Genomic DNA, 25,132 nt, shown 5'->3' with positions numbered 1-25,132 from the left:
GAAAAGTGTACTGTAGTCTTTGTTATTACTATTTGTGTGTATTAACAATACTAATATTAGATACCAACGGATGACTGATTTATTTCAGAGTTTATAATGTTAGAAAACCCTTTTTGGGGCCTCTAATATATAAGTAAACAAAGTGCCTGTTTGAAAATTATGTTATGCATGGTTTTTATAACAAATTTTTGGTATTTCAAAGTATAGTTTATTAAAATATTTATTTAAAGTCAGATGGCTCTATTATACATAAAGGGGAAATGACCAATTTGGAAGATGGGCTTATATGTAAGAATTCAATTTATTTTCATTGGGTCTTTTTTATTGTTCCACCATGTGATTTAATTTAAACTAGATCCTTTTTTAAAACCCTGTAGTAATAAATGCAAACTATTAATTGAGGTTTAAGGCTTTATTGGCCTAAAGGAAGTGGAAGGCTTCCCTTTCTTCTTTAAACTACATTATTCCCCTTAATTTTGAGATATGGTAGCTGTAAGTAGTGAATTACTTGATTTCTTTAATCACCATGCTTAAACAACTTTGGAGTTGTTTATATATTCAATTATGTTCCCTGGCTATTGGTAATTGTTTTTCCTGACCCAGGTAGTCTGTTTATAGAAGTTTCATAAATAAGAAAGTTTTTAACAATTGATATACTGAAGTTCTCAGCTTTATTGGATCCTGATAAGTGAATGGATTCATTGTGTGTTAAAATAAGTTTAACCAAGTAAGAAATCTAAAAGACAAATATGCCAAAGAACAATTTTTTAGAATGCGTGGATAAAGGTAGCACAAAAATAGTAGGCATAGAGTAACAAACAGTTCCTCGAAAAGAAAGAAGAAACTACACATACGCTAATGAAAAAAATTATAACTATCAGTTTAAATTAACTTATTTTAAGTAGAAGATGTTTGTCTTCCTTAAACTTTGAAGCACTTTAAAATTAATAATATACTTTATTAAAATATCTTCTCTAACAGCTGAAACACACGCCCAGTTTGCATTTCTATGAAAAGTTTGTTAGATTATTCAAAAATAGTGTGAAATTCTAATTTTGAGGAAGAAAATAAATTCAGCAGATTAAAGTCTGTGTTTTCTTTAATACCAATACTTTTATTAAAGTCTTTACTCATAGGATTATAAATAATATATAAAATACATTGTAAAGCTATCCTATTCAGGCATAAGAGCCAGGTCCTAATGGGTTTTATTTTGCAAGAATTCTATCTGAGCTTAACAAATCCTATGATAATGACAGTATTTAATCCATTTAATATGGATCACAGAATTTGAAAGTTTCCTGAGATACAGATTTTTTGGTTTTCCTTAGATAAAACCCTTATTTGCCTGTGTTTATCATAGTATCTTAAACTAAATCTAGCATAGGCCTTTTACATTGTTTGTCCATAAGTAGGACAGTCAAATAATATTCTTTGAAATATTCTGCATTGAAACCTCAATGAATGTAAACTTATTCATGGAATTTTCACAGGAGAGAACATGGTGGTGGTTTGGATGGAATTGGCTGAGTGGGTCATTAAGTATAATAGGAAATAATCCTTCTGAGTATATGGTTTTGTATTTAGGAAGTGGGAAGGGGGAACAGTATTATTACCTTCTTTTGGAAGTGTTTTAGAAGGCTTTGCACTTAGTTTTGTTTCTGGACTAAGTGGTTTTGTATTTTTACTAATTCTCAGTTTTTAAATGATTCTTCTCAGACCAGTACTCCCGTTTGGCTCATTTTCTGGTTTAATAAGTGCTTCTTTTAGTGTATATTTTTTAAGATTTCTGGTTATTACAAGTTCTTGTGCTTATGCATGCTGTGATAGGTGCTATGTACATTAATAAGAAAAATAACACAAATTATCCAGGAGGCTAAGAATTAAAGCTCTGTATAAGATTTTCTGTATAAGATTGTATTAAAGTGTTTTAGATTTATATGCCTACTTTTTTGGCATAGTTCTGCTCCAGGGTCTTAGGTTTTCTTTCCTCTATATACTTCCAGGGTATCAACTATTAAAAAAGAAAGCATTACTAATATATTTTCCCTGATGGTGGGCTTTTAGCTTATAAAACATATGTAACTGAAAGACTTGTATGTTCTAGAATTTAGTGCTTATAAGCCAAATAATCCAGGTATTAATTTATTTTGATCTGCAGTGAAGGTTTCCAAACAAACCTTAGTATTTTTCTAATAATGGACTATTCCAGGGTTCTAGAAAATTAGCAGGTTAATTCTCCAAAACTATAGTGAAGATTCACATGGAAATCTTTGGATTTACCTACTAAATTGAATAGTCATCCTTTTTTGTTTCCTCATGGCAATTTAAACATCTTTGTAATTCATTCCAGCTTGAATATGATTACACTTGACCTAGATGACATTGATTTCATAAATAAAACCTTTATCTCTCGGGGAAGAATTCCAGTTCCCTCGTTATTTGCTGTAGTGTGTTGTAATTATCTTATGATACTGTGTCTTCATTAAGAAATATGAATTTCTAGCACATTTCCTATGTAAGCCTAGTTGCTGTAGGTAACTACATTTTATCTTTTCTTTCTTTCTTTTTTTTAATGTAAGAAGAAACAAACATATTCTCCTTAGTATTCAGACCAAGTCCTTCAAAGCTGCTTGGACATTGGGCTAAATCAGAGTCCTCACTGAATACATTACTGTTGATTTTTGGATTCATGCCTTTACCTAAGGGCTTTCCGTGTCAGCAGAGAAATGGAAGAGACTTTTTGTCCTATTCCAATTAAAACAAAAAGCATAAGCCCAAACTGGTTTTCAGAACAGATGAGGTTTTTTTTTTTTTCCTAAAGTTAATCCAAAAAATACTATAAAAACTTCAAGGATAATTAATAGATCAAATATGAAAGGGTGAAAAATTGTTAACCCTACTAAAATTCTAGCCAATACAGCTAAGAAAAGGTAGGTTTTTATATACAAAAAGCATATAGATTATTCACGCCTCTTGTTTTCCCATCTGTGTTTGAGTGCATGATATCCCTAATAAGAAATATTTAAGATATTGTGAGGTACTATTAAATTTAGTCATTCTTTTTAAAAAAAACATCACAATATAATCTTGGGTCATTCTATTTTGTTCTCTAAAGTAGTAGTGTAGTTCTGCTGCTAAATTAGTAGATATATTCCTTCGTTACAAAATTGCATAAACCAAGACATTTTGATACATGGAATTTTAAGACATCTCGGACTGGAGGACCTCCTTTGAAACTAAAATAATTGAATGTAAATATACTAGGCAAATGTAGAGTTTCCATTCACTAAAAAGGCGGTTAATAAATGGCACAGGCTTAAACGTAAACTGTTTAAAATATTAAACCACATAGTGCTAACACAATTTCAGGGCTATAGGATATGAGAAATTACAAGGTAGGAGGACAAAATGCTACCTAGAAATGGTCTCCCCCAGTCTTTTCTATAACCAAAACTGTCCAGAGAAGTTTTTGGTCTCTCTTTATGGCTTTGGATAAAAGCAGAAATATGAGAAATCATCTCTCAAACCTGGATTTTAAATACTTTATGATATTTAAGATATAGGAACAACTAAATGTGTACATTATCTGTAGAATTAGAATAAAAGCATTTTAGGCCATGTATATAGCATAACTGTGTGGTGGGTTTTTTTTTTCCATTAATGGATGGTATCTGTAACTAATCACATTTTCTGCCTTATAGGCCTGCCTCGTCCCCTCAGCTTTCACACGATGATACTCATTCACGCATTGAGCATTATGCTAGCAGGTATGAGACTAGTTGAATGCCAGGCAAATATTGATTGAAATAACTAACCAAGGAAAGCTAACCTATAATAATTTAAAACAAATCTTTTCTTTTTTCCCGATCTTGTCTGATTTCTACTAATCAACTTGCCCTCTAACGTGCATGCCATTCCACTGCATGTTGTTTTTGGACACCAATAAGAGCATTAGTCCAGAACAATCTTCCCTAACCTTGGCCTTTAAACATTTCCAGTAGCCTTGTTATGTTTTTTCGTACTGAGCACATTTGCAAAATTGCCTTACGAATTGTTTAATCTCCTTAGAAAACTGCTAGACTAGATAATTAATATATGAAGAAATGATACTGTGTTATGTGAAGACTATGAAAGCACCAGCTTTTCATTTGTGTTTATTTTGATATACTGTAAAGAAGAAAATAATTAATTTTCCTAATCTTTGGACCTTTCTGTCCCACCTTCTTTGTGTTTGAGATAATTTTTATATCTGAAAACTGAATTACTAATTATAAAGTATCTTATGCTTGTGAAATAAATCTGTAAGAGTTTGGTTAACTTTTTTTGAAGTTGTAAAAAATATTATTGTCTGAGGTGAAGGAGATTTTTAAAGGTAAAAATTGGTGGCAGAATGTTTAGGGAGCTTACTGTACATCCATCCTTTATCAATAGTCTAACTACTGGACATGCTTATCAGTCGTGGAAAACATTAGCATAAGCCTGCAATCAGTGGAAAGCATTAACTGTCTTAAAAGACAAGGAGTAGTGAGGGTAAGGTAGGGAGTGCATTTATCTTTAGGGAAGCTTTTCTTTCCAAAACAAAGACCTGTTCTCAGTGAAAGCAAGATCGATCTGTGGGGGAAAAAAACAACTAAATACAACTTCCCTTAGAATTTATATCATAAATGTAAAGCTACTGACTAGTTGTGGTCTACCACACACTGCCTCAAATGGTTAAGCCAACACACACATCCTTTAATTTGAAGGATTCCTTTCTCTTCTTGCCGTGATTTATCCTTTAGTTTTCAGGAATGTTCGATTAGGTCTTGAATAGATTCTAAGAAGTCACATAAGTTTTAATGAGCTTTTACGTTTTTTATCAGGCTAGCAGAAATGGAAAACAGCAATGGATCTTATCTAAATGATAGCATCTCTCCTAATGAGAGCATGTAAGTATCCCATCTCTTTTTACAAAATGTTCCTGACAATGAAATTGCTTTGAGGGATTTAGAGGTAGGATAGCACAGGATACAGGAATCAGCATCGTATTCATTTGATTTTTCAAGGAGCCATTCATTTACTTTTTTTCTTTAACTCTTAACAGTCTGGCACGGAATGAGCTCCTCCAAATTTTGCCATTATTGGTATTCCAGAGTAGCAAAAGTAGTTGGCTTTATTCTTATTTAAACTTATTTCACATCATATTATTTCAATTTGCGAAGTCCCGAATACTTATATTAAATGCCTATTCTTTGACCAAATCTGCCAGATATTTCAAGGGGTAGGCTATTAATTTTAAAGTGATGGCTAAGTAGTATTTTCTCCACTCATGATGAGTGGAAATATGATCTTGATATAGCATCGCTATTTCCATATGGTAGGTTAGTTGGGCTTTTTCCTTTAGAAATCCAAAGTAGTAGATTTTTATGATTTAGCATCTTCACAAGGTAAATAAAGTGAGGCAATCTTGTGAAGGGTTTCCAGAGGAGGGAGTACAAATTCAGTTTGTTAGTCGGATGATAAGCCATCCCTGTTAAACTTTAAGGAAGGAGGTAGAGTGGTGCTCAAAGTGGCAGAGAACAGAGCTATGGCAGGGAGACAGGCTTCATTATAGAGTAGGGGCACAGAGGAACATTGCTGTGAACCAAATATCTGCCAACTGAATAAATTAATAGAGAAGAAATCTAATCAAAGTACAGTGATGAATTTAGTTTGCCGAGTTATGGATATCTTACCCATCTTGTCATGGAGAATCTAGGGAAAAGGAAGAATGGTAAATTTATCATATGTAGTTGGTGTGGCAACCCAAAGTTATGCTCAGATAAGAAAAGGGCCTCTATGAGGGTTAGGCTGAGGGAAATAGTATCAAAGTGGCATTTATATATATTTATATATAACTAGTTACCGAAGACATGAGAATAAATCTCACCTGGTACATAAAGGCGATCAAGGTAATAATAAAGAATCAAGTCAATATTCAGTCATTTGTAAATGACTTAGTTACTTCAAACCAACAAACAAAAAACCCCACACCCTTTTCCCAAACATAACTGTGATATATTCTCTTCCTTAGGTATGAGAAAAACTATTAATGGTATTAATATATAAAATGCTTTGACAAGAAAATGTGTGACCAAAGAATCAACCAAATGTACATGGCTTGAATGATTTGCTTCTTTGGCTCACTGATTTTGATATTAGAAGCTCTAGCACATTCAAATTAATTCAAGTTGTATCTATCTATATAACAGTGGTTGTCATTCATTGACTGCCTAAGAGAATAGTAAGGAAAGTATAATTACAACTATTTGTTATCATTAAACATGGGAAGTTCTAGCAATAAAATTTCAGAATTTGGTAAGAGGCATAATGTATTAGATAGGTGGTAAAACTGCTTTTATTTCATTTAAAAATGAAATTTAGCTTTAGCTCATTCTGAGGACATAAAATCCATTTTGACTTAGTGATGGATGGTAAAAATCATGGTATTTTAGGGATAGGTTTGGGGAAGTGGTTTGGTGGATTGGTTAACTTAAGTGTTTGTTTTTAAGCCTAATAATTATTTTTAGTCAGCTTTTCACATCTCAACCATCTGGCTTGATGGACCAAAATAATAATATAAACCAGGAGGACTTTTTTCTAAATATTTGATTTTTTCCAACTTAAAATTAAGTGGGTATACATAAGGAGAAATATTAAAAAGTATCATCTTAATGATATCTAACCAGAAACAAAGAGCTTTAGCCTCTTGTTAAGAACAAAATGAAATTCTTATTATAACTTGGGGGTAAATAGGGCTTTTAGGAGTTTGGAGCAATGTATTCAGAAAAGTTTCTCTTGTATATTAGAGAGTTCCTAGTTTCCAGGAAAGATTGCAGCTGCCTTCCAAAATATAAGCCTTTTTGCCTCCTTCCCCCTCAGATTAATCCTTAAAACTATTATGTATCAATAAAAAAATAAAAATAACTAAAACATGAAATGTTAAAAAAAAAAACCTCTGAGGAATGAGTGTTTGGTCGGTCAGTCACCTTAATGGCTTTTTTCTCAATTTTTGTTTTTCTATCTAAAAAATAATTGAACAAAACTCTCATTTATCTACAGTTTAATTATTGTGATCATCTTGCCTCCATGACTTTTATAAGTTAGAACTGGCTTACTGAAGCCACACTTTTTGGTTGCATTGCCTTGTACTTAAGACAATATTTACTGTATTATTTTAAGGGCTGCAGCTTTTTTCCTAGTCAGTATCAACAGGAGCATGGCTGAGTGAACACATTATGTCAACAGGCTTGGTAGCCAAAGCATTATACCATTATTATGTCTTTTAATATTTATTAATTATTAGCTAACTGTTGACATAGAGTCCCAGCATTTTTGTAGTTCTGCCTTTCATTTATCCATGTAAATAGGCCAATCAATTTCATTCGAAAATTTGAGCAAGAAGCACTTTGAATTGTCACCCGGTAGGATGGTAGACCACAACCTCAACAGTAGCAAAAGGTCTTTAGAAGCAGGAAAAAAGGTCTAATTAATTGTTAAGAGCAAAAAAATGTTTCTATTTTCAAATACACACCCGAGTCCCTGCCTCCCAAAGCAAAATAAGGGGGGGGAAAAACCAAAACCTTTGATTTTATTTTCCAGAGATGATGAACATTTGTTAATCCAGCATTACTGCCAAAGTTTGAACCAGGACTCCCCCCTGAGCCAGCCTCGTAGTCCTGCCCAGATCTTGATTTCCTTAGAGAGTGAGGAAAGAGGGGAGCTAGAGAGAATCCTAGCAGATCTTGAGGAAGAAAACAGGTGAGTTTTCTTTCTAGTTTGTAATTGGTATGCAGAGTGCATACACTTGCACACATAGAAGAGTGTCAGGAATCTTCACTTAGAGTCATTCTATGTCTAATTGTTTTCTAAAATAATCTGTTTAGCTCCATTTGCAGATTCTCTTTTTTTTTTGTTATCGGAAAGAAGAAAATGAATGCAATAGTATGATTAAGAACTCATATTTTAGGTGTGAAGGAATTAATGCTGATGGTGGTGTTTGATTTGTTGCATGTGTCTCCAAGGCTTTGATTTTATATTTGAGAATAGAATTTAAGAAAAAAACAGGTTATTTAACTTTATGATTATATAATTTTTACATGTGTTTGGCCATATTATTTATCACTAACATTTAAGATAGTAGGTTCACTGGCTTGGTCATATTTGGGAACAAATTATTTCATCTTATTTTTCATCATCAAGTGCAGAAATCATCACTTATGCTCACCATCATAGCGGATCAGTGAGACAGTTCCAATTGTCAGCTATCACCTGCAAAAGATGTTCGTGTAAAAATAATAGAAATAGTAGAAGAGGAAAAAGACTAAATAAATCTCACAATGACTGCAGAGAGGACAAAGATGTAAAAATCTGGGGTATTGTGCGGTGTCAGGGTAATGCAAATCATTGGACTTTTACTTTTGTATTACATTTATCACATCACAGATCCCTTGGTTTAAAAAGCCTTTGCACATGATCTCTTCTAACTCGTAGTGTTCCTTCTTCAGACACATGCCACCAGGCAAGTCTTTAGAGTTGCTCAAATTTGCAGGACTTGAGTACTTTCATCTCTTTGGTTTAGCCCAAGGCACCAAGACCTCTTAATCTAGGCAACAGAGTGTGTCTGAGACCAGTGCCCTCAGGGAGTATGTCATCTCAAGATGAAAAAGCAAACTGCCATTCATCCATTGCTTCCTGCTGCCACTGCCTGCCTTCTAGCTCTTAACACCTCTCACCTGTAGCCAGTAGCTCCTTATCTGGTTGGCTCCCCTTTAGTCTCTTTCCTACCCCTCCAATAAATCCTTCATACTAACTCTAGTTGCGCATCTTTCTAGAACCAAGTCCCATCAAGGCATTTGCCCTTCAATGGATTTCTGCATGTAGAAAAAAATCTAGCTTCTCAGCTGGGTATTTAAAACCTTCCACAGTTTTCTCTTGACCTGCTTTTTCAACTTCATCTCCTTTTGTACTCCCTGTGTTCTGGCCATGCTGTTGTAGCTAGTATTTCTGAATATATCCTGCTCTCCTCTACTTTCTGGGTCAAGCTCAAGCTTGCTTCTCAGCCTAGCTGCTAACCCCCACACCTCCACTGCCATATCTGACAAAGGAGTCCTACCCATCCTCTGTGACATTGCTCAAAATAACTTTCCCCACAGAACCCTGCTAGATCCCTGCAGTTGGAAGAAATCTATCTTTTCTTTTGCCTATATTCACAGAATATTTTGGACCTTTCTCAGAGAACTCCTTGACAGTTTGCCTTTTTATCAGTTATTACCAGTGCCTCCCTCTAATGAGATAGTGAGTGCCTTTGGGGCAAGGACTATGTCATAATCATCTTCGTGTCCCCTGTAGTACTTAGCACAGTGTAAGTATTTAATGAGTACTCAGGAAATGTTTGGTGAAAACCTGAGAATACAGCAATAATATCACAGGAGTACCATCTAGGAGATAATATTGAACTTTTTTTTTTTGTTTTAATGATAAATTTATTTTTGGCCTTATTTTTAAGATCCTTTGGCAATGAAGACCATGGTAGATAAAACATTTTCCTCTACATTATTGAGAATAATCAGTAGTATCCATTTATATTAAATCCTTAATTATTGTAGGGGTCAAAGTCAAATCAGAAGAAAAAGTTGCAGTTGAAACTGTAAATAGAATTTGATGTTACTGTGGAATAAATATATTTTTGTAGTATATGATTGTTACCATTGTATAATATATATTTTTAGCCCACTGGTCAAGAGTTCTATCTTGTTTGTTGGTTGCATACTCTCCCTCCATATCATGGCAACTAGATCAAAGAATATTGCTAAAGAGTATTGATAACTATCATTTTTATATCATTCTGTCATTTTTCGCTCACTTTAATATATTGTAGGTCATTTAATCTTCCTAAAAGCTCTGTCAAGAAGAGCTTTTCTTCTTTCTGTGAATGAGAGATGTAGGCTCAGAGAGGTTCAAATAGCTTGCTCCAGATCTCAGTCAGCCACTGGTAGAACGAAATTCAAATCCAGATATTTCTGACTGTAATAGCCTACTGTACCTTGGACCAGAGAATAAAGAAGAGTCATTCTATGTGAATGTCATTTACATAGAATCGTGGCATATTCCCCAGAATGTGCCTTAACTTGAGGGAATACCTGTAAGGACTAAGTGTCCCTGTATAAACCAGTTCATCTGCTTGTAGTACAGTGATAAGACAGGATGATCTCTCTCCACCATGGATGGAAAGCCATTGCAAAGATCAAGTAGGGGAGATATGACCAGATTTGTGTTTGAAAAGCTCACTCCAGTACTGACGCAGGGACTGTGCCAAAACGCATCAGGTTGTACAGAGGCCAAGCTTGTTTTCAGATTGGAGGCCGAGAGAGAAGGTGTAAGACCTTCCATCTTACAGGAATCTTTGCCTTCTACCAACTTTAGGCCAGAATCATATTGCTCACTGTGAAAAGCTGTTGTAAGTCTTAGAGGACAAAGGGTAGATAGAAGATGTTATATAAAATAAGTATAAAAATCAACTCAGGACAAAATTAAAGAGAGTTTCAGAAAATAAAAATAGATGCCATTTCAGAGTTAATGTCATAAAGTCTGTTAGTGAAAACTCAGCACTTGTCCTTGAGACCGCATCAGAAGAATGAGAACAAGTGTTTTGGGGAGGAGGAAAGATAATTTTTATTACTTTGCCTGCAAAGGAGGGAAAATGGCAGACCTTCTTGTCTCAAAATCCAGATTTCCTGAACATAGGCAGAAATACAGAGCTTTTAAAGGGAGGGCCCCTCAGTTCTAGGCTATTGTGGTTAACTATTCTAATCATCCCATCTCTGCCAAAGACAAAGCCTGTGAACTCTGCCAGCCCCCCACCTTGGGGGGCTGGGCTGGCACCAGTCTGGGATAAGAACAAGAGGCCTTCCCTCTGCTCCTCCCAACCACTGGCCTGAGGCAGGGATGCAGTTCTCAAAAAGAGTGGGAGAAGTTTTAAAGAGACAGAAAATTTTTTTCCCGTTTCCCTCCCGCCTCTAGGCCCTTCCCTCTGTTACAAGTCTTTAGATCTATATTGTTGCATTTGCAGTTCTGTTTCTATTTTGTTTCATCAGGAAGATTTTTGGTTTGTTTTCTTTTCTTTTTTTTTTTTTTTTGTCTATTGTTTCCTTAATGTAGCTAGTATGATCTCAGTTCTGCTTGGGCAAAAGCCTTAACTTCTTGGAAGGAACTTCAGTCTTTTCCTTCAGCTCTAAAATATCATGATCCTCTGACAAACAGAGATTCTGTAAGTGACATACACATTTATATCAGACAGTGAATGCTTGCCAAATACAAGCTCTGGGAATTTATAGAGTCCAACTTCAGAGAGCAAATAACAGGACAGGCCTTCTAGCCTACAAGTTCCTTAAACATAAACTGTCTGGGCTTCAGGAGTCTGGCAGAGGGGAGAAGATGAATTTTAAAGCAAATAATCCTAGCAACTTGTCCCATATTTGCAAAGATAAGGAGTAATGGGACCGTGATCAGACTCCCAAAATTTTTAAAGGACAAAAAACTGGAATCAGGTAATCACCTCCTATACAGAAGATATCCAAGACCATTCCCCAAGAATGGAATGGTTTGTTCTCTGAAAGAAAGAAAAATGTTACACCAGAGCTTTTTAGAGCTCCAAAATGAGGACTCTGGTGTTGATGCAAGTCTTTCTGTAAGTTATCTTGACCTTCAAGAGAAGGTCAGGATGAGCTTCCTTCTTTTTCCCTCCACTTTGTCACATTTTGACCTCCTGCCAAATCCCAAAGAAATGTCTCTACAGAGCTCCCATCTTGAAAGCAGCCTGTGTGGTTTTCTTTGCTCTGTCCTCTCCTGTCTTCTTTGCATTTCTGCACAAGGAGCTTCAGAGCCATAGCTTTGCCTTCAGGACCCTTGGATTCAAAGTTGCTTAAGGGGACTTTAACTTGCCATTTCCTGTCCTTCCCCTGAGAAAACCCAGGAAGTCATTAGATGCCCTCTGTCTGCACCTGCCAAGTCAAAGTTGGGCTTTGTAACCTGACAAATACTAGCATACTTTTAGAGAAAATGGGGAAGGATATTTAAAATTGAGAATGTCTCAAGTCCTTTGGATATGTGTTTACTACAGCTATGTGTATTTTGTGTTACTTTATTCTGTAGCTATGACTTATCTCCAAATAACAGCAAAGGAAAGAGGCTTGGAGACCCCCATTCCTGACTAGCTATGTTAATAAATTCTGTTAATTATTCTTTTTCATGATACCTCCCTACAATCCCCTCGGAAAACGGAGGATGGCTATTTTAGAAATGTCTCAGGGGTGTCTTATCTCTGTCTTAGAATTCCATTTTTCCAAATTGTTACTCATAACATTCAATAAATATTTGTTGAATAAATGAAACGAAGCTGAATTTATTTTAATTGTAGCACCCATGTGTGTACTTTTGACTAAAATTCTTTAAAAGACCTAATTTTGTAGAGAAAAGCCTTTCAAGGGCTTTTTTTTTCTGCTCACTATTTAAAATACTTCCCTTTTTCAGATTGCCTTGATTAGCACCAAGCATCACTTTGTCATAAATTTAGAATGTTAGGAATTCATTTTCCAAATCCCAAGCACTATATGTCTCTCCCATTGGCATTCTCTGATTCTTAGTTTATGCCACAAGGATAAGGCTAAAGGTCTGAGCAAAAGCTAAATCTGATTGGGATTTTCTGACAGTATCTCTCATAAGTTTAGATGACTAATGAAATTAGTGAGCTATCCAATCTTTAATGTTTCATTTCTGCATAATATCTCTCCCTCATTACTACAGATAATTCAGATTCGTCTTTATTTGGTAGAGACCAGTTAGATGTTGAGAATTTGCCCCTTAGCATTGCAAACTCAAAGTTTACTTTTTTACTGCATAGATTAAAGAATGCAATCTCCTGACTTAAATCTGTAGTGTTCAGATACAGAGATGTATTTTTCTCTGCACTATCTAAATGAACCAAAGTTTGCTCTGAAATTCAAGGGTATGATCCCAGCAATGAAAAGGTAGCCTTTATGAGAGACAAAGACTCATTGTCATTCTACTACCTGCACAGCAAATTGATTACATTGTCCCCAAGTCGAAAAGGCAGGTAAATACTAACCTGATTCACCATAAAGTTTAAAGCTAATTTAAGTTGTTAGTAGATGTTATATAACAAGAGGGAACTCTGTGGATTCTTAGTATCTACTTATTCAGCACCTTTCATATGTCTTGTCGGGCAATCAGACCTTATGAAGCCTAGATTTGAGTTTTCCTTTGTTCCTTTAAACTCTTCCAGTGATTATGCAAGATTATTAATGTTTATATTCAAAGAAGTTCTAGATCAGTTACTCTTACCACTGAATTAAACTCACTGGAAGTCATGATTCTGTTGCTTTACCTTGTAAATGACCCGATGACTTTGGGCTTGGTCTAGGAGGTATCAATTTTTATAGCCTCAGGAACATCTGTATTCAATGTTTTCCATTAGGTCTTTGTGTGAGTCTCAATTGATGGTGAGAAGATAGCCAAGAAGGGAAGCTAAATGCATTAGGGGTGAGCATTCCCAGCCAAGGGAGGAATATAAACAGAGGTGTCAAGGTGAAGAATAGCAGAGTATATTTGGGGAAACTGCAGTTGTATTACTGTTTTTAACAAGGCAAACAATGGGAGGAGATGAGGCTGGCCAGATCCACAAGGCCATGTTGGGAAGGGCATGGTGCCATGCTGAGGAATTTCTGCCTTCTCCCCTATTACAGGGAACTCCTCAAGGGTGTAAGCCAGGAGTGATGCCATTTTCTTGACATTTGTAAACATCACTCAGGCAGCTACGTGCAAGGTGACTTGAAAAGAACACTACTTGCACAAGGAAATCAAGTTGGGGAGTTGCATGGGAGCTGAGGAAAGAGATGATTAGACTTTAAGTAAGGTAATAGAAATGGAACAGACAGGCTGGATTTTAGTGATATTTCTGGAGAGGGGTAGAGCTGTTCGATTTGGTGGTTTCATGAGTCTGGGGAGGGATGGAATGATTCCTAGGTCTGGGGGACTGCACAATGAGATGATGGTTGTTTGCAGCTGGGACTGAACTCAGGAGGAGTAGCAGCAGGTCTGTCCTTTAATTCAGCAGTATTTATGGAGGTCTTTCCTGCAAGGGGTGAGTAGCTATAAAATGATTAATATAGGGTATGGGAGAGATGGAGTTGAGGTCCTGGTGACATCCTCATTTGTAGATATCTGACAGTCTATGAGAAATAGAGCTTTGAAGCTTGCAGGAAAGGCTTCCAAGTATTAGGTCTGTGGGTCACCAGCTAGGTGGTGGTTGAAACAGTGAGAGTGAATTTATCTACCCAGGGAGCATGTAGCAGAAGGATAACAGTGGGTTTGGTAGAACTCTGGAAGATTTGACATTAAAATGTTTATTTAGTGACTTTTCTTTTTCAATAGAGAATACATGCACATTATACAAGATCCCTTTTGAACCAAAGGGTTCAAAAAGGCTTATAGAGAAAAGTGAGTCTTTTTTCACCCTTATCCCCTGGTTGTGGTGTTACTACCTTTATTGATTCCTTGTTTATCCTTCCAAAGATATTCCCTACACATGCAAATCTTTACAAATATATTCATGGTTGTTGGGATTACTTCATGCAGCATTTTGCAGTATTCACTGTGGTCTTCTCTTTTTACTTAAAAATCCCTAATTACTTTTCACATGCTGGAGGAATGTGCCAGAAGGAAAGGGGAAGAAAGCTTGGGAATGATGGGAGCATTATCCCAGAGGACGCAGGAGAGAGAGGGGTTAAGGAAACTATGGTACAAGAGGAAGTAGTGGCCTTGAATGGGAGAAGGACCACCTCTGAAGACAATGTGGTAGGCAAGGAATTTAGGGTGAGGAAGCTGAGAGGGAGGGGATAATGGAGCGAATGTTAAAATGTCCAGTAGACCTCACTGGAAATTAGTACAGACTGATTCCCATAGCTGTTCCCACATTTTTTTAAGTTGGATGGGGGGGAAAGAGTGGTATATGAGAAATTTAACAAAGCTAGACATTCGAGTCACTTGGCAACACAAGCCCTAAAACAAAGGGCCACAGAGCCTTCTTTAGATAAAAGGAGCTGGTTTGAGCACGTAATCAGACAGCCAAGACCTTTTATGGGAAGGACAAAGAAGAGCTGAAGGGCATACACGTCACATTTGAGAAGCTGTATGGAATTGGGTCAACCATCTCAGCTCTACTCAGACAAGGACAGGTACATGTAGTGGGGGTGGAGTAACCATGACTCAGAGGCTCAGTTTCTAACTAGCAGAGCCAACGTAATGAAATTTGCTTCAGTTTATCCAGAGTTAAACAAAGTCTGGGGGGACTGATTCATGCTATCCAGTTCATAGAAGCGAATGGATAACCCAGAATGTCAGTTTATTTCACAACTTTATCCTGATTATCTCTCTTTTTAACTACGTTGTTGTAGTAAATGTATTAAGGTTGCCTTAAAGCTTTCTGGAGGGACAGCATGGGGTTTAAATACAAATACTAGATCTACTAAAATTAGGAATATACATTTTTGACAGACCGGAGTTATCACTCCGCTCCAAGGTCCTGTGTCTTAGAATCCAGTGTCTTAGAAATCCAAATAAAGATCAAATTGTTTTCTGGTGGGCTTGGAATCTTGGCATAAGAAGGTGGATGGTCATGAGGACTGCTTCATACTGCAGAAAAATGGAAGTACACCTCTGGTGATAAGAATAGTCACAGTTTACAGGTACAGCAGCCATCTCCCTAAAACAGGCTGGTTAACAGCCGATGTTCTTACAATCCAATTTCCCTTTTTAGATTTCCCATGAAGACCCTCATCCTCCTTTTGGCCTTCATTACCAGACCATCCTGCTACGGTAGAATTGATTATGGTCATAACTTTCTTTAGTTACTTTCTAGGCCTGAGGATGTAATTCCATTCAATTTTGCAGATAGTTACTGAATGCTTAATGTGATTTTAAAATTGCAGGGATCACAAAGATGAATAAGCCTTGGTTCTTACCCTCATGGAGCTCAGAATTTAATAAAAGACATTAAAATATAAACAACTAATTATAATTGGTGTTACAGGTCCTCTGGGAGCACAGAGGTGAATGGTTAATTCTATCTGAGGGAGTAGAGAGACCTTCGTGAAAGAAGTCTAAGGTTAAAGACTGAATAGGAGTTTTCCAGGCTAATAGAGGGGGAAAGAATGAACTTTCCAGATTGATGGAGCAGTGAATAATGTGTGGCATGGAATGAGGAGAATAAGAGAACAGTAGGTAGAGACTACTGTTTAAAAGAATTTATGCATCATACAAAGGAGTTTGGATTTTATCCTATAAGCAGTTTTGAACAGTGAAGGCTTTTTGAGGAAGGGAAGATTGCGAAAAGTAATTGTAGGCAGGGAAGTAAAGCAAGCCATGGAGATTGGTAAAAGTATACTGGAACAGTCCATTAATAGATGACCACGTTCTTCGGCAAGTAAAGAAGGGATGGAGAAATTGAAAGGTCGCTGAATGAATGAGACCAGGGGAGGAGGGAGAGGGAGGAATCTGATGATAAGGAATTTTTTAATTTGGTAGCTGGGAAACGATCATTTAAAAACCAACAAAAAACCACATAGCACACACAGGAAGAACTACTGATTTACAAAGTGTCAGTGCGTGGAGAGAAAGAACTACGTACCAGTCATACTGAGTTCTATTTGCCTGAAGACATGCAAATAGAAATTTCCTATATTAATTTGATGTATTCACTTTTCAAAAAGGATTTCAAAAAAAAAAAGGAGGCCATAACAGTAAGATTCCTGCAATATAAATAGTAGTTCAATAAACATCATAGGTATTAGCATAGTGGATATGATTGAGCTTCACATTTGGTCTGAGCTTCCTTGTAAGCCAGGGAGACAAGAGGAAACTATCTTAGTGTTGAATGAAAGAAGCATGCAACATCCTAAAGAAACATTATAGTTTTTCTGGCTCTACATAATAGTAACAACAAAAACAAATAATTGTCCTTTGAGTGCTTGCTATGGACAGGAACTGTTCTTGAGTACATATAAAATCCCATTTAATCCTTAAAAGAGCCCTACAAAGGAGAGTCTGTTTCCAGAAGATGGTAGCACAGAAAATGAAATATGCCTCATACAGCTAGCAAGAAATGGGGCCTGTGTTCAAACTCAGGTGGTCCTGACTCTTAACCAGTGTTATACTTGATGTGATCATTGGCTAGTGTCCTTATCAACATTTTTGTAACAAAGACCAAGGGAAATCTTAGGTGGCTGTTTCTAGTGGCCTCTGATAATTGTGGAAAGCTTAACATTAAAGACCAAAGATATCATGACAGTTCTCCAAGGATAAAGGTCACAGTTGCCAAAAATGTGTTCTGCAGAATACATCTGAGATACTCTAAGAAAAATGATTCTAAGGACACATAAACTTTGGAAGCACTCGAATTGGTAAGTCATAATTACACTGGCATTAAGGAGTTTAGAAGTAAAGAAACCTGATTAGCTTTGTTTAACCCAATGATGCTCGCATGTACTTGACTTCAAGCCCAATTGTAATCTTACGTGGAACACACTCTCTGGTAAAGAAATTCACGTCTGTATTAAACTTTGAAAACTAGTCAAGGAGATAGCATAGTTGGCTTTCTACCGTAGCTGTTGGGAAGCCTAGCCATTGTCTTTCTGGGGACATCAGAAGTAACTATCACACGTGCCTACATACAAACCCTGGATTTTTCTCACAAAAGTAACTTTTTTTTTTTTTTTTTTTTGAGACAGAGTCTCACTGTGTTGCCCGGGCTAGAGTGCCGTGGCGTCATCCTAGCTCACAGCAACCTCAAACTCCTGGGCTCAAGCGATCCTTCTGCCTCAGCCTCCCGAGTAGCTGGGACTACAGGCATGTGCCACCATGACCGGCTAATTTTTTTTTTCTATGCATTTTTAGTTGTCCGATTAATTTGTTTCTATTTTTAGTAGAGACAGGGTCTCGCTCTTGCTCAGGCTGGTTTCGAACTCCTGAGCTCAAACAATCCACCCGCCTCGGCCTCCCAGAGAGCTAGGATTACAGGCGTGAGCCACCGCGCCCGGCCCACAAAAGTTACTTTTGATGTGCTCTAGTAGTGAAACAATTGCCCTACAGACTTAGAAACTAGAATGATTAGGTCTGGAAAATCCAAAGATAGGTACTAAATCATCTCCCATGACCAGAGAAAATTCTTTATACCCTTTTTGTGGAATATCCCACTGCATAACCTGGCTTTTTAGTCAAACCACAAGAAAAATTTCCGCCAGTAACTTGACACAATTAACTTGCTATCTGGAGTTCTTACTTCTTAACCAATTGAACTTTGAAAGACGTTTACCAGACAGCAACTTTTGCTTCTATCCCAATTACTGTTAAAGCTTTCCTTTTAAGTAGTTAGATGCAAAGGCCAGTTGTTGCTGGAGGCTAATCATGGATTGTGATTTAAAAGTATGTCATGAATACATCAGAAAGCATTTCTCCTTTATCTTATAACAGGAGTGCACATGTAGCTTTCATCTTAAACTAAGATTAAGGTATCAGTTAAAAAGATGTGTAGCTGGTATATGGTCCTGTGTAATGCTACTTGAGGAAGCTAATTCCTTTCCTGGCACTGAAATTTCAAAGAGGATGCATGATCAATATATCAACCTCATGTGGCTCGGTGCTTAGCAAGTTCCAGTTTGTAGAGCTCATGGCTGATGGAGACATCCAGGAGAATGTCTGGAGTTTTAGAAGAGAAGTCTGGATTGAGTTGCAATGAATTGGGGGCAGGGGCCTTGGTCTTAGAGAGGGTGGAAGCCTGAAGATGGGATAGATAGTGTCCTCCTAGGAAGACAGTATATACAGAAAGAAGACCAAGGACCTCCTGATGTACTTGACTGTAACTGGGTATGCCCAGTTCTCCATGAGCAACCCAGTCAGAAATGTTTTCCTGATGTTACATATTACTTATGTAAATGGATGACCTCTGCAGATGACTAAACTCTTCCATTTTACTTTTTTTACAATCTTAATAATTAAAAGATGACTTTTTCTCGTGTCTTCAAATTCTGGGTTATCTTATAGTACCACTCTGTCAGCTGTAACTACAGGTCATAAGTAAATTCATATGATCCTTTTCCTATAATATCCTAGTAAATCAAGGTGATAATTTCAAAGATAAAAATAACCTGTGTTTTTAGCTATAACAGCGTGATTCCCAGTCTTTTTGCATTCATGTAAGGTTTGTTACCATGGTGGAACTAAATAATATCCCACACACTAGAATGTGAGCTCTTCAAGGGTAAGGAACAATGTCTCATGTCTGTCTTTATCACTACAGTACTGGGTGCATAAACGTGTTGTGTAAATGAAGGGATGAGTACCTTTTGGAGTTTTCCTGTTATTTGATGGATTTTTTTTTAGTCAATTTTCAGCTGTCTTCCTTGTTTTTCTCATTTCTTATGTTATTGCTCTTTCCCCAAATACCTGAGTATACCTGTGTAGGTTATGATATCATTTTCCATTAGACTGAAAACAGCTAAGTTGTTTAGGTTAAGCCAGACTTAAGCATTTCCTGAGCTTCTTTTGGGGCTCTTTTTAAAATTCATCATCTGAAAACATTTAGTAAACATAGATAATTCTGTAGACATGTACATACCAGTTTTCTTTAATGTACATGGGCTAAAACGTGATTTCTCCATCATAGGAGAAAGCATTACAAAATTATTATCTTCACTGGGGAAATATCTTTTGTGCTATAAGAAATAGGATTTTAAATCTAGAACTTAGTTTTTTATAAGCGTTTTATTGAGATATAATTCTCATATCATACAATTTACCATTTAAAGTGTATAATTTACTAGTTATTAGTATATTCACAGAGTTGTGCAACCATCATCACACAGTTAATTTTAGAACATTTTACTCACCCCAAAAAGAAACCTCATGCCCATCTTCAATCACTCCCCATTTTTCCCACAACTGCCCTCTCCAACCCCAGGCATTGACAATCACTAATCTACTTTCTGTCTCTATGAATTTGTTTATTCTGGACCTTTCATGTAAATGGAATAATACAATATATGGTCTTTTGTGATTGGCTTCTTTCACTTAGCATAATCTTTTAAAAGGACATCTATGTTGTACCCTATATAAGTAATTCATTCTTTTTTTAATGCCAAATGGCATTCTATTGTATGGATATATCATGTTTTTTTTAATCCATTCATCCGTTGATGGACATTTGGGTTGTTTCCACTTATTGGCTATTATGAATAATGCTGCTGTGAACATTCATGTATAGGTACTGGGACTTATTTTAAAGAAATGATTCTATAGTTACTGTCATTTTATTAGAGGAGGCCATAGTATCAGCTATGGCCAGAATGTACAGCAGTGCATGCCAGGAAGTGAAAAATAGACCATCAAGCTGAATTTATTGCAAGAACTTAAGGCCAAGTCTAACTGCGCATGAGGGACTCAAGCTGGGACCCACAAATCTTAAAATTATGATTCTTCTAGAGACCGTTAAGGCTTTTTGCTGTCCACAGGCAATGAAAGTTTGATATTTCGCTGTATTTGTCTGAAAATGGAAACACACTTTGGTATATTCCTGGGGACTAAACTTCCCCACCTCTGAAACCTCTCCAGTGCTAGTTTGCTTTTTGAATGGTGAAGACCAGCCATGGCCATTTTTGTCTTGGGTTTTGTTTGTCTGCCTTATTTCCAAATATAATGGTTAGAATTTCTTATGAATTCTTCTCCTCCTTTGTTGCACTTTTGATTAATACATCTATTCTATGGACAATAACGTGTTAGTCCCTGATCAGGAATTTGTGAAAAATATCTCAGTCATTAAAGATAAAAAAACCAAAGCCAATTAATACTGTCTGGCTCTGTCTCTTGGAACTTGAACAAGATGTAGATCTGTGTGTCAAGGACATATCCAGAAAAGAGTACACCTAGATTCATTAACCCTGTAGACTTGGTTCCTGTATTTTATTCCAACAGTAATCTATGGACATAATTTGACAGTTTTGTCACATGCCTAACATATTTGGTCAAATCAAAGGAAAGCTCATCCTAATGATATTAACTCATTGATTTCATTTTGCCCAGATGCTCAGCTGTGAGAAACTTTACTAAAGCACAGATGATGAAAGATATATAATAATCCCAAATTTGGGGGTGGCTACAAAATAGTCGGGGGCTAGAACGAAAGTATACATAGGGCAAATATTGAATTATGAATCACTTTCTACACACTATATGTGCTTATTTTCTGCCAAGCTCAGTGAGTCTTAGTAGATTGATTTCACTTCAGATAATTTAAGTGCTTTCTTTTTATAGAAAGTTTTCAGCACATCCGAGATAATAACAACAACAATAGTAATAGTAACCAATATTTATTGAATGCTTAACGTGGGCTGGGCATGGTTCTGAGAAAGTTTTACATATAGAATTTAGACCATACTGGCTGTTTAATCCTCCTAATGGGATTAGTGATTAAGTCAGTTGCTTAGCCTCAGCAAGTGGCAGAGGCAAGTCATAAATCAAGGTCTTTCTGACTCCCAAGACCATCTCTCAAACCCTTTTCTAATTCTCTCCTCAGCCATGGGTGATAAAAAGCACCAAAAAGGCAATGTGACAAAAAAATTATATTGTTCAACTTTTCTTCTGATGGAACAAGCTTTTTTTTTAAATTTTTACATGATTTGACATGCTTTGACAACTCTTTTAAAATGAGCATATTGGCCAGGCCTGGTGGCTCATGTCTGTAATCCCATCACTTTGAAAGGCCAAGGTGGGGAGGATTACTTGAGGCCAGGAGTTTGAGACCAGCCTGAAAAACATAGTGAGACCCTGTCTCTACAAAAAAAATTTAAAAAATAGCTGGACGTGGTGACATGTGCCTGTAGTCCCAGCTACTCAGAAGGCTAAGGCAGGAGGATCGCTTGAACCCAGGAGTTCAAGGTTGCAGTGAGCTGTGATCACACCACTGCACTCTAGCCTGGGTTACAGAGTGAGACCCCTCTAAATAAAAAAATAAAAATAAAATAAAATGCAGATATTGTTGGAATAAATGGTATATTATTATAAAATCCCAGTAAATTTTAAATGTCTTATATAAAACCTTTATACTGAGCAACTTTCATTAGGAAAGAGGTTGGAATTGAGAGATCTGAATGCTTTAAAGGGAGAAAGTGGTTAAGAAAAGGATTAGAAACAAGAACCTAGAGGGAGTCTTGTCATTTTTACTGTTTTGCTAAAGGCTGCCCTAAAATATGCATACTCTTACTTCCCATCCTGTGAGCTTCCCTTTAATTAACACTGGTAATGCCAAGGCACATTAATGTCCTTTTCTATCTAGTGTAGAGGTATTTTTGACTTCATGTTTAATAAAATTTTACAGTACAGTTTTAAATATTTTTATTGTAATCGAAAAGGCTCTGTGCAATTTCCAGTTTTTAAAATGCATCATGCTTGCAGAATTTGTCTTTTGTTTTTAGGAAACTGCTAATTTGCTAAATTTATAGTTGCTGTAATAGTTGTATTTGATTTATTGCATTTGCCTAAATCGAGATTGATGGATAGGATTTAGCTGCTTTTAATACTGTATGAGGTTGAAGCCAGATTTCTTTGGGCCTATTCCTTTTATATGCAGACCTTTGTAGTTGTTCCACTTTATGAAATAGACCCCGTGTATGCTTATGCTTTGGTATACAGTTTAATGTGTAATACTGTTAAGAAGACATTGATCACTGGAAAGTGACCTTCATTTCTCTATTTCAAAAATATCATTATATAACTTTATAATTATGCATAGTAGGGAAGTTTCATTTAAAGAGTAGATGACCTACATTGAAATCACTTGACCTCTATAAATTAATATAAATTACACAAAGATTGCTGTAATGTTTTTTATCATACATGCTAGTTATGATTGCTAGGGGGTCACTTATATATCATTGCTAAAGGAGTCAGGTGCTTTCTTGTTTTCAGCAGGTACAGGTAAAGCAACAAGCCATGCCAATTTGATTCATCTCTTATGTCCGATAGTTGGTCAGGAAATTTTTTTTAGTGTAAATTTGTATCTGGACAACCACGTTTATATACTTTATGACATAAAATTAATCAGATACATCTATATCATTGTAGAATGGAGGGACTTTTTAGCTCTATGGAAAATAAGAAATTAATAATGGATGGGAGATTTTTTTTTTAGGATGACTGGCTGCAGGAAGAAATCGTAGCGACAGAAGCCATGTGCAGTGAATTTGAATTAGTGTTCTTTAGGGAGCTACCCAAGAAATATAATTTACAAGATAATCAAGAACGTAAATAGATTCTCTGTGGAGTCGTTGTCTGATCACTGACATATATTCATCTGCATTGAAATGACTTCATGACTACATTCTAACAATTAGAAAACCAACAGAGGTGAGATGTACATGTATAACTTCAAGAAAAGCAAAATATATATTGGTAATAATATAAATCAATAGCCAACTGGTAAAATGAGTAAACTGTGTACTTGTAATTAAACTTCAAAACAACTTATCTTGGAATAGTGGTAAGTATCTTATTGATCATTATGAGATTGATCTCCCCAATATGCCTTATAATTATCAAAAAATTTAGCATTATGGTATACTTTTAAAAGTATTGGCATAGATGTTTTAAATATAAGAAAATGACTTAATTCATAAAAGCTAGATGGCTCCATTTCCCAACCCCTAAAAAAGTATGCCCTAACACAGCTCTGTGACCATGACCACACTTATTAGAAAACATTCACTAAAAGTCATCTCTAATTCAACCTCTTCAGCTTCAATTCTTCTTGATAATTCTCATAAACATTTTTGTTTTATTTTTATTGTTTTTTTTATTTCAGCATATTACAGGATAGAGATGTTTAGGTTACATATATTGCCTTTGCCCCGCCCAAGTCAGAGCTACAAGTGTGTGCATCCCCCAGATAGTGCGCACCGCACTCATTAGGTGTGAATATGCCCATCCTGCCTGACATTGAATGAATGTTACTACTAAAGAGCTAAAAGTAAATCTTATAAACATTTATAAGTATCTTAAGAGAGAATTTAGACTCAAATCAAAGAACTTTGTATTTTACTTGGTTGTTGGCCAAGATGCCTCTTTTGAGCCATTTCTGGCTTTTAGAGCCTTTGGCATGATAACTTATTCTAACTCAGAGCTTCAGGAGGAAAAACTAGTCCCTCAAAACCAAGATTGCTGTTGGGCTTATTAGGAGGATTATGTATGTCACGTGTTTGTCTAGGAGAAAGGCACTCATTTGGCTCATTTAATCCTAGTCTAGTAAATTAAGGTTTTGAATTAATATTAAGGGAACCTTAACTGTATATCTACAAAATCAGTGTGTCCTGGTAGACTTCTGATTAAGATGACCTTAGTTCTTGCTCTAAGGCACCTTCCTCTGCTCCTACCATTTATCCAGTGGTAGATAATATATGGAGTGAAAAATGAAAAAGACATAGCTAGATTGTAAAGCAAGATGAACATCTATGTGGACCAGAAATGAGAAGAAAAATTAAAAAAAGCAAAGCAGGGCACAGCGAGCATCAAGTGGGGCTAAGTCTGTGACCTTTCATCTCCTGCTGTAATAACAGGGATTAAAATTCTCCTTACAAGGTAGGGAACCAGAGCCAGGACTACTATTTGAAATCAGGGCCCTGTAAAAACATACCTGAAGCAACACATGCACATACACACTCATACTTAAAAGGAACACGAAAAAGAACAATTTTGATGCCGCAGGGTTCTAGAGGTTATATGCAGCCATGAACCTAATGCATAGAACCGAGGGAAGAGGCGAAGAGTTCAGTTGGGAAAGAGAGCATCATAGCCTTGAAAGCAGGACCTGAACCAATCTGCCTACTGTCTGGTGATGAAATGGTGATATCTCTGTATTACTCAATGTAGGTGCTGCAAACCACCAATATAAGCTCTAGTTCTAGACTATAGGCTTCTGAGTGTGGATATGGGCAGCCACAAAGCCACTAGACAGAGAGAGAGAGAGATATTAGAAGGAGAGGAAACTGTA

At 36.3% G+C, this 25,132-nt stretch overlaps 1 protein-coding gene across 1 annotated transcript in view; it reads left to right on the top strand.

The window, feature by feature from the left end:
- DMD (dystrophin) overlaps positions 1 to 25,132 on the top strand; it is a 2,517,447-nt gene that overhangs the window by 2,461,666 nt on the left and 30,649 nt on the right. The window contains exons 71-73 of the mRNA XM_012638704.1: positions 3,705 to 3,770; positions 4,866 to 4,931; positions 7,624 to 7,782. Of these exons, the coding sequence (XP_012494158.1) occupies positions 3,705 to 3,770; positions 4,866 to 4,931; positions 7,624 to 7,782 (291 nt within the window). The remainder of the gene's footprint in view (positions 1 to 3,704; positions 3,771 to 4,865; positions 4,932 to 7,623; positions 7,783 to 25,132) is intronic.

This window comes from Propithecus coquereli, unplaced genomic scaffold, assembly GCF_000956105.1.
Source record: "Propithecus coquereli isolate 6110/MARCELLA unplaced genomic scaffold, Pcoq_1.0 Scaffold132, whole genome shotgun sequence".
NCBI classification, from domain to species: domain Eukaryota; kingdom Metazoa; phylum Chordata; class Mammalia; order Primates; family Indriidae; genus Propithecus; species Propithecus coquereli.
This window is presented reverse-complemented; position numbering and strand designations above follow the sequence as displayed.